We start from the raw sequence: 11011 nt of genomic DNA on the forward strand, positions 1-11011 counted from the left end.
TAGATCACAAAATCAGAAAAATATTTTATTTAGAAAGAAATAACATGTATATTCTTGAGACTTCATTGCAGGTCACTTTTCTTTGTACTAATCAATAAAATTTTTATGATGAAAGACCCATGCCAGCACAGGAACCCTGAGCGCAAAGATCATATGGTAGCTATTGTAGTTAATTGAAGGGGACGAGAAAATGTTGCCCCTTTGCTCCACCAGATCTCCTGAAACATTCTGTTAATTTTCCAAGAAATATCTGGGGCTCTTGGCCACTCTTTGTAGGTCTGAGCTTTGGTTAAAGCCAAAGCCATGAAAATTAAGAGGGTGTCACTGAACATAACTATTCAATACATTATTGATAATCAATTTTTAAGCAAATATATTCAGGAAGCTTAAGCATTGCTGCCCTGTGATGGTTTGATTTTCTGCATTATCTTGAAGATCAACTCTCTGCTGTGTATTTCCAACTTTGTTTTTATTCTTAAGGAACTAATCTTTGCTCATATACTGGGTTACAAAGTGACTTTGATTCCATGCTGGATTCATTATTTGCATTACGAGACAGGAAAATCACATTCTAGAATAAAGAAAAAATTCAGTTTCAGACTACAAATGAGTATATATGATACACACACACAAGCATTTATATACATATCCACATAGAAAGATACATAGATGCATATACATATAGAACAATTTTATAGATACATAGAACTTATAGCTGTTCCAGGATGAGAATAGCACACTATTAAGTTATGCACATATTTGATGTATATCACCTAATCTTCATTTTAACATTCTAACTAAGGATGTGGTCGGAGCTCAGCTTTTGGTTCCATTACTGAAGACATGCATTCAGAGCTGGCTGAGAAGGGGTACATGCAATTATCAAACATCATTGACTTAACATCTTTGATACAAGAAAAAATTTAAGATCAGAAGGAAGGAAGTACAGTCTAAGATGCTGACTGAATCCATTCAAGTGTGTAATTGGTCTTTACCAAGTCAAGGCTTTTAATGAGACCAGTCTTTGTAGGAGAAAGTAGCCCTACTTTGAAGGGAGGTAGCCAGGCTCCATCATCCTGAACACAGGCAAACTCGGCATAATTTCAGGAAATACATTTAATTTCTCAGAGCCTCAGTTCCTTTGTTTGCAAACGGGAAGGAAAGAAGCAGGTGATGTGTTAGGGTCACCTGTTTCCATGTCCAGATAATCCTCGTCAGCTACTCGGTCACCTTCTACCCCTTCGTTCACTGCCCTATCTCACTGTCCAAACGCCCTGACGTTAACGTCATGGTGACTGATTATCCTGTGTCATTCATGGCAGCATAGGGCAGCACATCCTAGAGGAACAAAGACAAGATTCCCAGAGGCCTCTAGCATACTCACCCGAGAGAAGTCAGAGTGACCCTCTTTCCACCACAGCATGCCAGCGAGCATAGCCAGGCCAAGTTCCAACACACTGAAGATCAGCATCAGTGAAAGGACTCCCTAAATTCAGGAGAGGAGAAGTTGGGGTGACTGAACCAGCAGAAGCCTTGGTGGGAAGTGACTATAGAGAGGAAACCATCTCCACCGTCAGAGAGTGAAGAAAGGACACCATGAAGAAGGGAAATGGATCCCTCCAAACACAGGCTTTGATCAATGCCTGAGCCCTTCATTCCCTGAGGGGAAGTGGATGAAAGCCAAACTAAACCAAAGCTGTTTCAAGCCACTGCTTCTCGCCTGTCTTTGGCAGGGTCCCTGACTACACTGTTCACTCAGTGAGGGGGCAGAGGGGAGTAGTGAGAGCCAGGACAGAGTCAGGGGCTCCTGCTCTTGGCTCTCCTAGTGGGAGGCTGGGCAAGTCTCTGCTTCTCTGTCTTCTGTCTGCTCACTTCTCACACGTGTGTCATAATTCGTCCACAGAAACTTGTGAGGGTTAGTGAGGTTCTGACAGTGTAACACCTTTGTAAAGTCAGCATTGATAGAACCTTCTTCCTCGGAGTGTGTTTCCATGGCCTTTTGCGTGATGATAAAAGGCAGAGAAACAGTCCAGTTTCTACAGTCTGTAACATCACAAACCAATTCGAAGAAGGGCCTATGTTAATAACACACAGCCCATGACTTCTGTCCTGAGGTTCATGAAGACTGCTTGATAGGAAAAAAATGCCATGCTGTAAACTTTTCCGTTGTTCATACACAGGTAGAGATGTGCTAGAGCATGCCTCCACTATCTTGACACTTCCCAGAATATATATTCACCCCACTCTTTGTTTATTTATAAATTTATTTTATTCATCCTTGACCTTTCCCCTAAGAAATCAAACCAGATAGGGTGAGAGGATTTCAAAAGCTAGGGGAAGACCACTCTTTTCCAAAAGCTACGTGAGCCTTGAGGAATACTCACAGTCAGAACATTCTTGGTGCTAGAGCAGTCGTTGTTGTCGAGGGGGCGGTGGTAGAAATAATGCTCAGTTGGTCTAAGAAGTTTGTTCTGCTCACACTGCTCTGAGGCAGGATGCAAACCAGCCAGGCTGACAGAGATGATAACGATGCCCATGAAAGCAAATAAAATACTCAGGATGTTCGTAATCAGGCTGCCCTCTACCTGAAATGAGCAAAAGGTTTCATTCATACCTCTTTCCCACAAAGTTGCTCCTGTTCTCTTAATTTTTCTTCCTTAGCCCTGAAGGATTAATAATTTGTTTCTCCATCTCCCTAACTCATAGTTGTTTTCACTAGAAAGAGGAGAGGCCCTAGTTTTCCTTCCTTATTTTTCCTAGGCTCCATTTCCTAGATGATATTTGATCAGATCACTTTAACCAGCCTCTATCATGTGTATTGGCCCCGCCAATACATAAAACACAAAATGTAAGTGGTAATTGTGTGGATAAATAGGATTACAATGAAAAGAAATAAAATATTTCCATGGCAAAATCACCCATCACCCATGACTTTTAATGGAACCCCATAATGCAAAACTGGAAAATTCTCAAGACAGTGGGAACAAAGGAGGAAGTGCGGACACCAGGTGTGTTCCCTGTCCCTCAACATTGTCAGTGCTGTAGTTTGGATTTGATGTGGCCTGAGATCCACATATTAAAGACCTGATCCCCAGGCAGATGATGCTGTAAGATCTCAGAGCCTCTAGGAAAGGTGATTGTGGGGACTCTTTCTCAGTGTCAGGTAGACTTTGCAGTCTGAAAAGGCCTAGGATTGGCTGTAACTGGGGCCACATTGGGATGGCTGTAGGCAGAAATCTAGACATGTGACAAAGGAAGTTGTCATTTGTAGAAACAGTGGGGCAGAGAGAAGCAGGATGAAACTCGATGTTGGTAAACTGAGGCCATGGTGCCAGAGTTCCTTTCCTTTCATTGTTCTTGAGTACTCAGTTCCAATGTTCACTTTGCATTTCGTCTCTACATTTATAGCGTCAGCAAAATAAATAAACTTTTCTCAATTATGACTTCTTTTCTTCCTCAACATAGAGAAAGTGAATAATTGTCTAAAGGATATAATTATAGGCAAAAATTTCCAGGGTGTGCCTCAATGTCTTACACTGGAGTGTGACTTAATTTCAGCACACTTATACTTTAGGCCAATTGTATAAACCATTCAGAATTTGTCATTTTTGGGTGCTACTTTGTACAGTGACTAAAGTATAATCCTTGGAATCCTCTAACAACAGCTGCAATCAGAATGTTGGTCTTGTGTTCTAGAATAGACTAGGTTTATTCTAGTTGGCCATCTTCTTTAGGTTCCACACACAGGATGACAAGATCATTCTTGAGCATAGGTAAGTGTCTTTCATTCTTATTCTGTCTAGAGATTACCTATGCCCTTGGTTGCTTTTACCCCTGGAATTTTACCATGGCAACAGAAAAGTAATCAATACTCTATGTATTGGAGAGATTGGTTTAGTCAGATCTTAACAAATAAGTCCCTAAGCTGATGATTGCATCATATGGCATTCCATCTCATGACTTCCTGAGTCAAATCCTTGAGGAACGTGAGTTGACTGATGGCTAGGTGAATCTTTACATATCTCCAAAGTTTCTTCCTATAGTTCATCTTTCTTCTCCCAGTGACTTCAGTATTCCTCTAGAATTAGTTAAAAGTAGGTAAAGCTGAATTCTTAGCCAAAACAAATAACTATTGTGACTTTCAGGATTCAAATATTCTGCTTCTTGGTTCAAAAATGCTTACTCAAGCCCAGCAAAAGCATTACCTTTATGGAGATCTAGATAAAAGATGATTCTCATGTGAATATTTTTTCTGAGGTTTTCCACGCATTTGAAGTGGTGAGATTATATAGTATATCCACAACAAATACAACTTTTAAAAATAAGGACCATAACTTAACTACTGAAGAGTAAAATTTAAAAGTTTTTGTGTTAGACTTTTCATTGTTATGACAAAATACTTCACATATAAACAACTTAAACAACAAAATGTATTTCACGGATTCAGTGTCTCATCCCACAAGAGTGGGCTGGTGTGGCAGAACAGAACAGCTCACGGCACGGTGGTTCTGGTGGTCATGGAAGAAGAATGAGAGGATATCTGTGCTAAGCACTTTTCACCTTCTCCTGTCTATTCCATCTGAATCTTTATCCTAAGGGATGACCCTATCACATTTTGGAAATAGAAAAAACTCAGAGGTGTGCTTTTTAATCTCCAAGGTACTTCCTGTCAGGTCAAGTTGGTGATCAAGATTAATCATTGCAGACTGTTGCCTACTCAATGGAATCATAAGAACATAGTTTTACATGACCTTTGTTGGCCGTGGTCTCAGACATAAGACACACTGTAATTTTGGTCACTGTGATAAGAAGAATGTGCTCTATATAAGGATATGGAGAACCCAGAATCAGCCCACAAATAGAGCAAGATCTTATTTGTAACTTCAGTGTGAAAAGCAGGGCCCTGATGGGTGCTCCCTGGGTTCAACCTCATCAGTTCAGGGTTAAGGCTCTTGTACTCACCAAAAGCTTCATTGACTTTATCTCCCCGATGACTGACAGAATTCCAGAGATGATAAACTGCTCAGACAGGAGGAAAATGCTGTCAGGTCAATTTCTTTATACAAAGTGACGACAGTGTCACTCTCTGGGGCTCATGACAAGCCTTCATGGGAAAAGCCTCAAGGAACAAATGACCAATATTACACTTGGGCTCTCAGAGGAGTCCCTTTGCTCGCATACTATTTAGAAAACACAAGAAAGGTAGATAAGAATAGAATTTTATTCCATTAAAATAAATAAAGAGTTAATAGGGGGTAAAAACAGATTTTCTTGATTGGAAAGGGACATTTTGAATTAGATGATTTTTAGTTCCTGAAGCATTGGTCTACAGGGAGCGAGAATGGAAAATAGCTATGGGGTTTGTCCCCTCTTCGTTAAAAGAGCTGTGACACTCTGATTTTCATATGTAAACCAGGCAAACTTCTCTCAGTGACTCTCACTTGAACTTGTTAAAGTATCTTTTTAACAAGCAATTTTCAGTCTGCCAGAATCTTAGGGAGGAGTTTTTCAGCTACCTTCCATTAGGATGTGGGCCCATACTTTCCATTTCTTGTCATGCTCATGGCTGACATCATACCGTCATCCTGGTGTGTAGGTGATGCTGGTGTACTAAATGAATTTCTTTTTCTCACATTTTTATAATACTTTGAGAGAAAATTGCACTTGTTTTAGTTCTTTAAATAAGGGATGATATTAACAAACACAGAAGACAAGAAATAGCGCTCTCAGTGGCTGGTCCTACAGACTAAGGTAAATGAGAACAAAGGAAGCATAAAGTTGGATAGAGAGAGGCCCTTACCATGGTTCATAAAATCAAAATTACTTTCTCTCATCCAATAAATCAAAGAAAATTAAGAAGCAAACAAGCTTTAGAAATTTAAGAAGGGTAGAAATTTTGTAATTTCTGTTCTCGAAAGTTAAGTAGCCTATCCACATAAATAAATGCCGAGTCTTCATCTCTGTGCTGCTAGGGCCTGTGCATCCCATGCATGCAGTTGACTGCTGAGTTACACCCACGGCTTCGCATGCAGATGCTTTAGATAAAACTGAAAAGCACTAAGAGTCTTTCTAAGGCAAGGGATGCTTAATGATATATAAAGAGCACAATATGGAAAGGAGAGAAAAATAAAGTCACTGCCCTGACCTAGAAATCACCACATCAGCCCCTGGTAAGGGGTTAAGTCAGCCGTGAAATGATGTGAGTAGTATGGACATTCAAGGACCCTGAGAGTCTGGCAAGACACTGCTGTCACCTGAACAGTCACCATTCGGTGCTCAGTGAAAGATTAAGAAAATATTTGACAAATTAAAACTTAGAATTTTTCATAAAAAAAAAATCCTGACCAGCCTTATTGAGAAACCATCATAGTTACCAAGGACATGAAAAGCCTGGGACAATTCAAATGAGGAAGTCTAGTGGAGGCTCTGGAGACAGTGATGTGGGAGTGTCTTCATTCTATCTGTTGCTTTCATTGGTTAATTAATAAAGAAAACTGCTTGGCCTGATAGGACAGAATTTAGATAGGTGGAGTAGACCGAACAGAATACTGGGAAGAAGGGAAGTAAGCCAGATGTTATAGCTCTCCTCTCCAAGATGGATGCAGGTTAAGATCCTTCCCGGTAAGCCACCACAACGTGGTGCTACACTCATTAATAGAAATGGATTAATCAAGGTGTGAGAGTTAGCCAGTAAGAGGCTAGAGCTAATGGGCCAAGCAGTGTTTAAAAGAATATAATTTGGCCAGGCGGTGGTGTTGCACGGCTATAATCCCAGTACTTGGGAGGCAGAGGCAGGCAGATCTCTGGGAGTTCGAGGCCAGCCTGGTCTATAAGAGCTAGTTCCAGGACAGACTCCAAATCTACAGAGAAACCCTGTCTCGAAAAACCAAAAAAAAAAAAAAAAAAAAAAAAAAAGAATATAATTTGTATGTTATGTTGTTATTTCAGGTATAAAGCTAGCCATGAGGGCGCTGGGCGCTGGGAACGCAGCCTGCCGCTCCTCATACAGAGGGCATAAGCTAGACAGGCAGCTGGGAGCCCGGTGGTGGGAAACGGCCCACAGCTCCTTCTACAAGACAGAAGAGCTGGTGGAATGCAGGGTCTTTGAATGGAATCTGGGACAAAGGACACTCATGAAAAACTGGTGAAATCAGACAGTGTCTTGGTTTGAGATGACTAAAGCAGAAGTCACTGGAACAAAATGAGGAAAAGATGGAGCTGTGGATGCATCAGAAAATAAAATTCAGGAAAGGAAAGATTGTTACTGAGCTGTAATAGGCAGACAGGAAATCACAGTGACAGGAAACCTCACCTCTGCACGAGACTCCTCTACCTATCTAGAGGGGAGCTGTGCTCTGAGAGAAGGACCTTTAAGTTCTCCTGACCCCAGACATGGAGCAGCTTCTGAGGAATTTCCAGTCTATCACCCTTAGTGCATTCAACAAACCAGAGCCTAAGAGTGGAAGCATTGCAGCCTGCATCCTCTGTTCTTGGGCCCACAGAACTCTACTTACACACGCAGCTCCTACAAATGGGTAGGCAGATTTTAACAGGACAGAAATCACTGAGGTAAAGTGTGCAGTGGTTGGAGCCGATGCTAAGATGATGCCCAGACTCAGCACCATCACACCACACATGATCTGGATCGCCTGTTGAAAGAAAAGAGATGGAAGATTAAAACTAGCAATGACAAGTGGGACCTCTCCACTCCTCCTGTGGTGCTCATGAATTGTCGCCTTCTACACTATCACTGTAAGCACACAGACACTGTAATAGCTCTGAGTGAGGGAAGTTCCTTCTGGAGGAGATGTGGCCCTGCCACAGCCTCAGGCCATCTTCAAGTACTTTTGTTCATGAACAACGGGAATGCTCAAGAAATTTCCCAGCATCTCCTGGCTGGTACTAAGTTGTGAGCCCTTAGTTAGCAAGTCTCCTGCTCTTTCTTGTGGGAAGAAGAGTAATCTGAAATTCCTTCTACTCTGAGCACATTCTAATGGAAACCTCTGGGTGCCACATCTCCCAGAATCCAAAGAACACTACACTGAGTCAGCCTCTCTGGCCAGTTCCACAGCCTCTTCAGCCCAGGTGTCCCTTCTAGGGATCCCTAGCCTCTGTAGGAGAAGGACACTTTTGTCTTCCTGACCTCCTTCACCTCACAGACTCACGGTTCTTGTACATTTGGTCAAGCAATCTTAAAATTTTTGTTGCATGTACTTCAAAGGAATCCAGATGATGGTATGCCCAAGGCAAGGACAACGGTTTCTTTAAGTTCTTAAACTGGGTAACTCAGAGACTCATGCAGATAGTGTTAGAACAGACAACACTGAGAAACAGCCTTATCTTTCCTCACAGCAAAAATATATGTTCTTTCTCATACCCTTCCTTTACCCCCGAAGAGTGCCTTTAGTATATCTGGAATGAGCACATAGAGGAAATCCAGTGGTCTTTTTGTGCTGCCTCCTCTCCCTAAAGGGGAGAAAAGTATTTCATACTCAGTGAGTATCCAAGAATGTATCTATAATATTTTCAAAAATAAAATACTACCAAGTACTCTCTAAAAATAAAAAAATAAATTAAACAACAAAATCTCTATAACTCATATTTGCAATAAGGGGAAATATTTGTTAATTTGTGGAAAGTCTTAGAGATATAAACAGCTTACTGAGGGTTTTCTACTTTTCTACAGACTATCCTGTGATCATTTTATCAAAACTGAAGGCTATCCATTCCCCAAATCTATTTCTAGTCCTAAGACACAGTGTTTCCTTCTCTGCCCTCCACCCAGTCCAGAATGTTCTGAGTTTGATTTACCGCAATCACTTTGATCTCTGCCTTTAGATATTTCTTCAGGTTGTCTTGCATCTGGTGGGTTGGCTGGGGTTTGTCTGTTTGGGGAAAGTTAACTCCATTTGGTGAAATCACTGTGACAGTCTCCTTGGTCACTACTTGTGGGATCATGATGGAGCTTCCAGGGCTGGAAGAGAAAATGCACTTTGCTCTTAAAAAGAATTGTGCTCATTGTACTATTTTGTTGTCGCCATTGATTTGCTTATTTGTTTGACTGTTTTGTTTTGTTTTTGGTTGTTTGTATTTGCCTATTTGGTTGAGAGATAGAGAGAGATAGAGAGAGACAGACAGACAGAGACAGAGAGAGAAGGAGAGAGGGAGAGAAGGTATAAAGTTGAATGGGAAGGGAGGATTAGACTATATTGTATGAATTTTTAATTAAAAACTAAATGCTTTACTTTGAATACAATAAAATATAAACAAACAAACAAACAAAACATTCCATGCACCCAGGGTCTGCTTCCACCTCCAGACTGTGAACCTTCCTGTATTCTTGGCCTGTCTTCTGACAGACAAAACTGGTGGTTCCAAAGACAAAACACATCGATTCCTGAGGTCTTTCCCCATGATGTTAGGCCCACCCCACAAAATTTTGATAATAAACACATCATATAAAGAGACAGCATGAATCATCAGGGGTTCCTGGGTCCACACCTAAAATTCAGACAACATTTGTAAAATGGAGCTCGAGCTCTTTTCTCAGTTCTACCAATTTAAGTGCATTTTCTTTATCTGATGACTTTCAACCTCAGGTTACTCTCTGGTCATGAGATATTAAAATTCAGCCTTCATAGTTTTCCAATTCCTGTTATATATCACTCAAAATACTTAATCCTATTTGTCGGTTTTGTGAGTCTAATAGCACCACGTTTAGAATTAGCCTTTTATATTTTGTCATATTTTAGTTGAAGTGATCGTGTAGTGTTTTTAATCCTTGAAAAATATTCTTTCTGCTAATTAATAAAATGATAATCAGAAAGAAAATCCAGAGTCAAAAGTTAGACGTACATGTGGAAGTAATCCACGCTTTGTTCACTGGCATAAAATCAATGTTAAATAATATTTAAAGTACTTATTATTAATCAGTTGCCTATACACAGTTGGGTGCTGTACCCCAGCTCTCTCTGTCTCTCCGTGTTTCCCCCTCTGTCAATGGCAGCCTGTGTCTGAGTCTCTTCAGCATGGAGAAGCAGCTGAATGCAGCGGTATGAGAAGTCTTAGAGTCCTACCCTGAGGTTCAAGGTCAGACCCATGTACCCATTAGTTGGAAGGACCAAGTTGTCAGTGGAATTGTTTTTTGAGCTCAGGTTGATGTTGTACAATACTTTGATCACACTATGACACTCCCAATTCTGCCCAATAAAGTTATGCCTTGAATCTGTGAGCAGATTCAGTGATTAGTCGGCTGGAATTGGCCATAGAGAAGCCAGCAACTTGGATAGAGATGACACACAGGAAGGAAAGGGTGTGGACTTGGTTCTGCCAGGAAGGAAGAGATGTTTCTGAACAAAAAGCAAGGTCAGCTAGCTGCGACTCAGCCGCTGTGTGCTAGCAGGTTTTTACCCCAGTCTCTGACTTCTGAGTCTCATTGGTTAACAGCACAACAGAGATACTTATTCAAACCTCTGTGGAAGTGGCAGAGCCTGGCTGTGGAACTGGAAGCCCTGCCAGGTCATGGCCTTATTGTCCAGCAGGGTGCTGACTGAGGGCTTTGGGGTGGAAGATGATAATTAAAATATCAATAGATTAATGAGTAGCAGCTAAGTCAAGAGGAAAACATCAGCTTGGCTCTCTTTGCTCTGTGCTGTTCTCAGCCCTTAGGCTGCCCAGTTAGTGAATGGCCTGAGAGCCTTTGCAGGTGCAAGAGTTCTGCTCCCAATAGTCACATGGCCATAGGTTGGTGACCACCAAGATCATGCAGCTAGAAAGAGCAGGGACAGAGGTAAGCCAGATGCCTCTTCCCTTCTCCCATTTAGTTCTGAAGTACCCCAGGGTCTCCAGCACTTTCATGAGTATTGGCAGTTCCCCTTATCGGAGTCCCAAAAAGAGAGTACTGCACAGGCAGAAACCTCGTCTGGATCACCTACCTGTGCCTGTGTATCTCCCAGTCCTTCCAAGCTGGGCCCTCAGGATCCGAAGAGCTTTTCTCTCGGTCTGAATCTTG

At 41.5% G+C, this 11011-nt stretch overlaps 1 protein-coding gene across 1 annotated transcript; it reads right to left on the reverse strand.

Annotated features, from left to right (window-relative positions):
• LOC130879797 (membrane-spanning 4-domains subfamily A member 6B-like) lies at positions 1 to 11011 on the reverse strand. Its single transcript, XM_057778620.1, has 7 exons — positions 10935 to 11011; positions 8812 to 8974; positions 7515 to 7649; positions 4963 to 5019; positions 2385 to 2585; positions 1385 to 1486; positions 1 to 571 (listed from the first exon to the last, which is right to left on the reverse strand). Exons 2-7 carry the CDS (start codon positions 8956 to 8958, stop codon positions 476 to 478), a joined length of 738 nt encoding a protein of 245 aa, XP_057634603.1. The 5' UTR covers positions 8959 to 8974; positions 10935 to 11011; the 3' UTR covers positions 1 to 475.

The sequence above is a fragment of the Chionomys nivalis genome, chromosome 8 (assembly GCF_950005125.1).
Source record: "Chionomys nivalis chromosome 8, mChiNiv1.1, whole genome shotgun sequence".
In the NCBI taxonomy this organism is placed as follows: Eukaryota; Metazoa; Chordata; class Mammalia; order Rodentia; family Cricetidae; genus Chionomys; species Chionomys nivalis.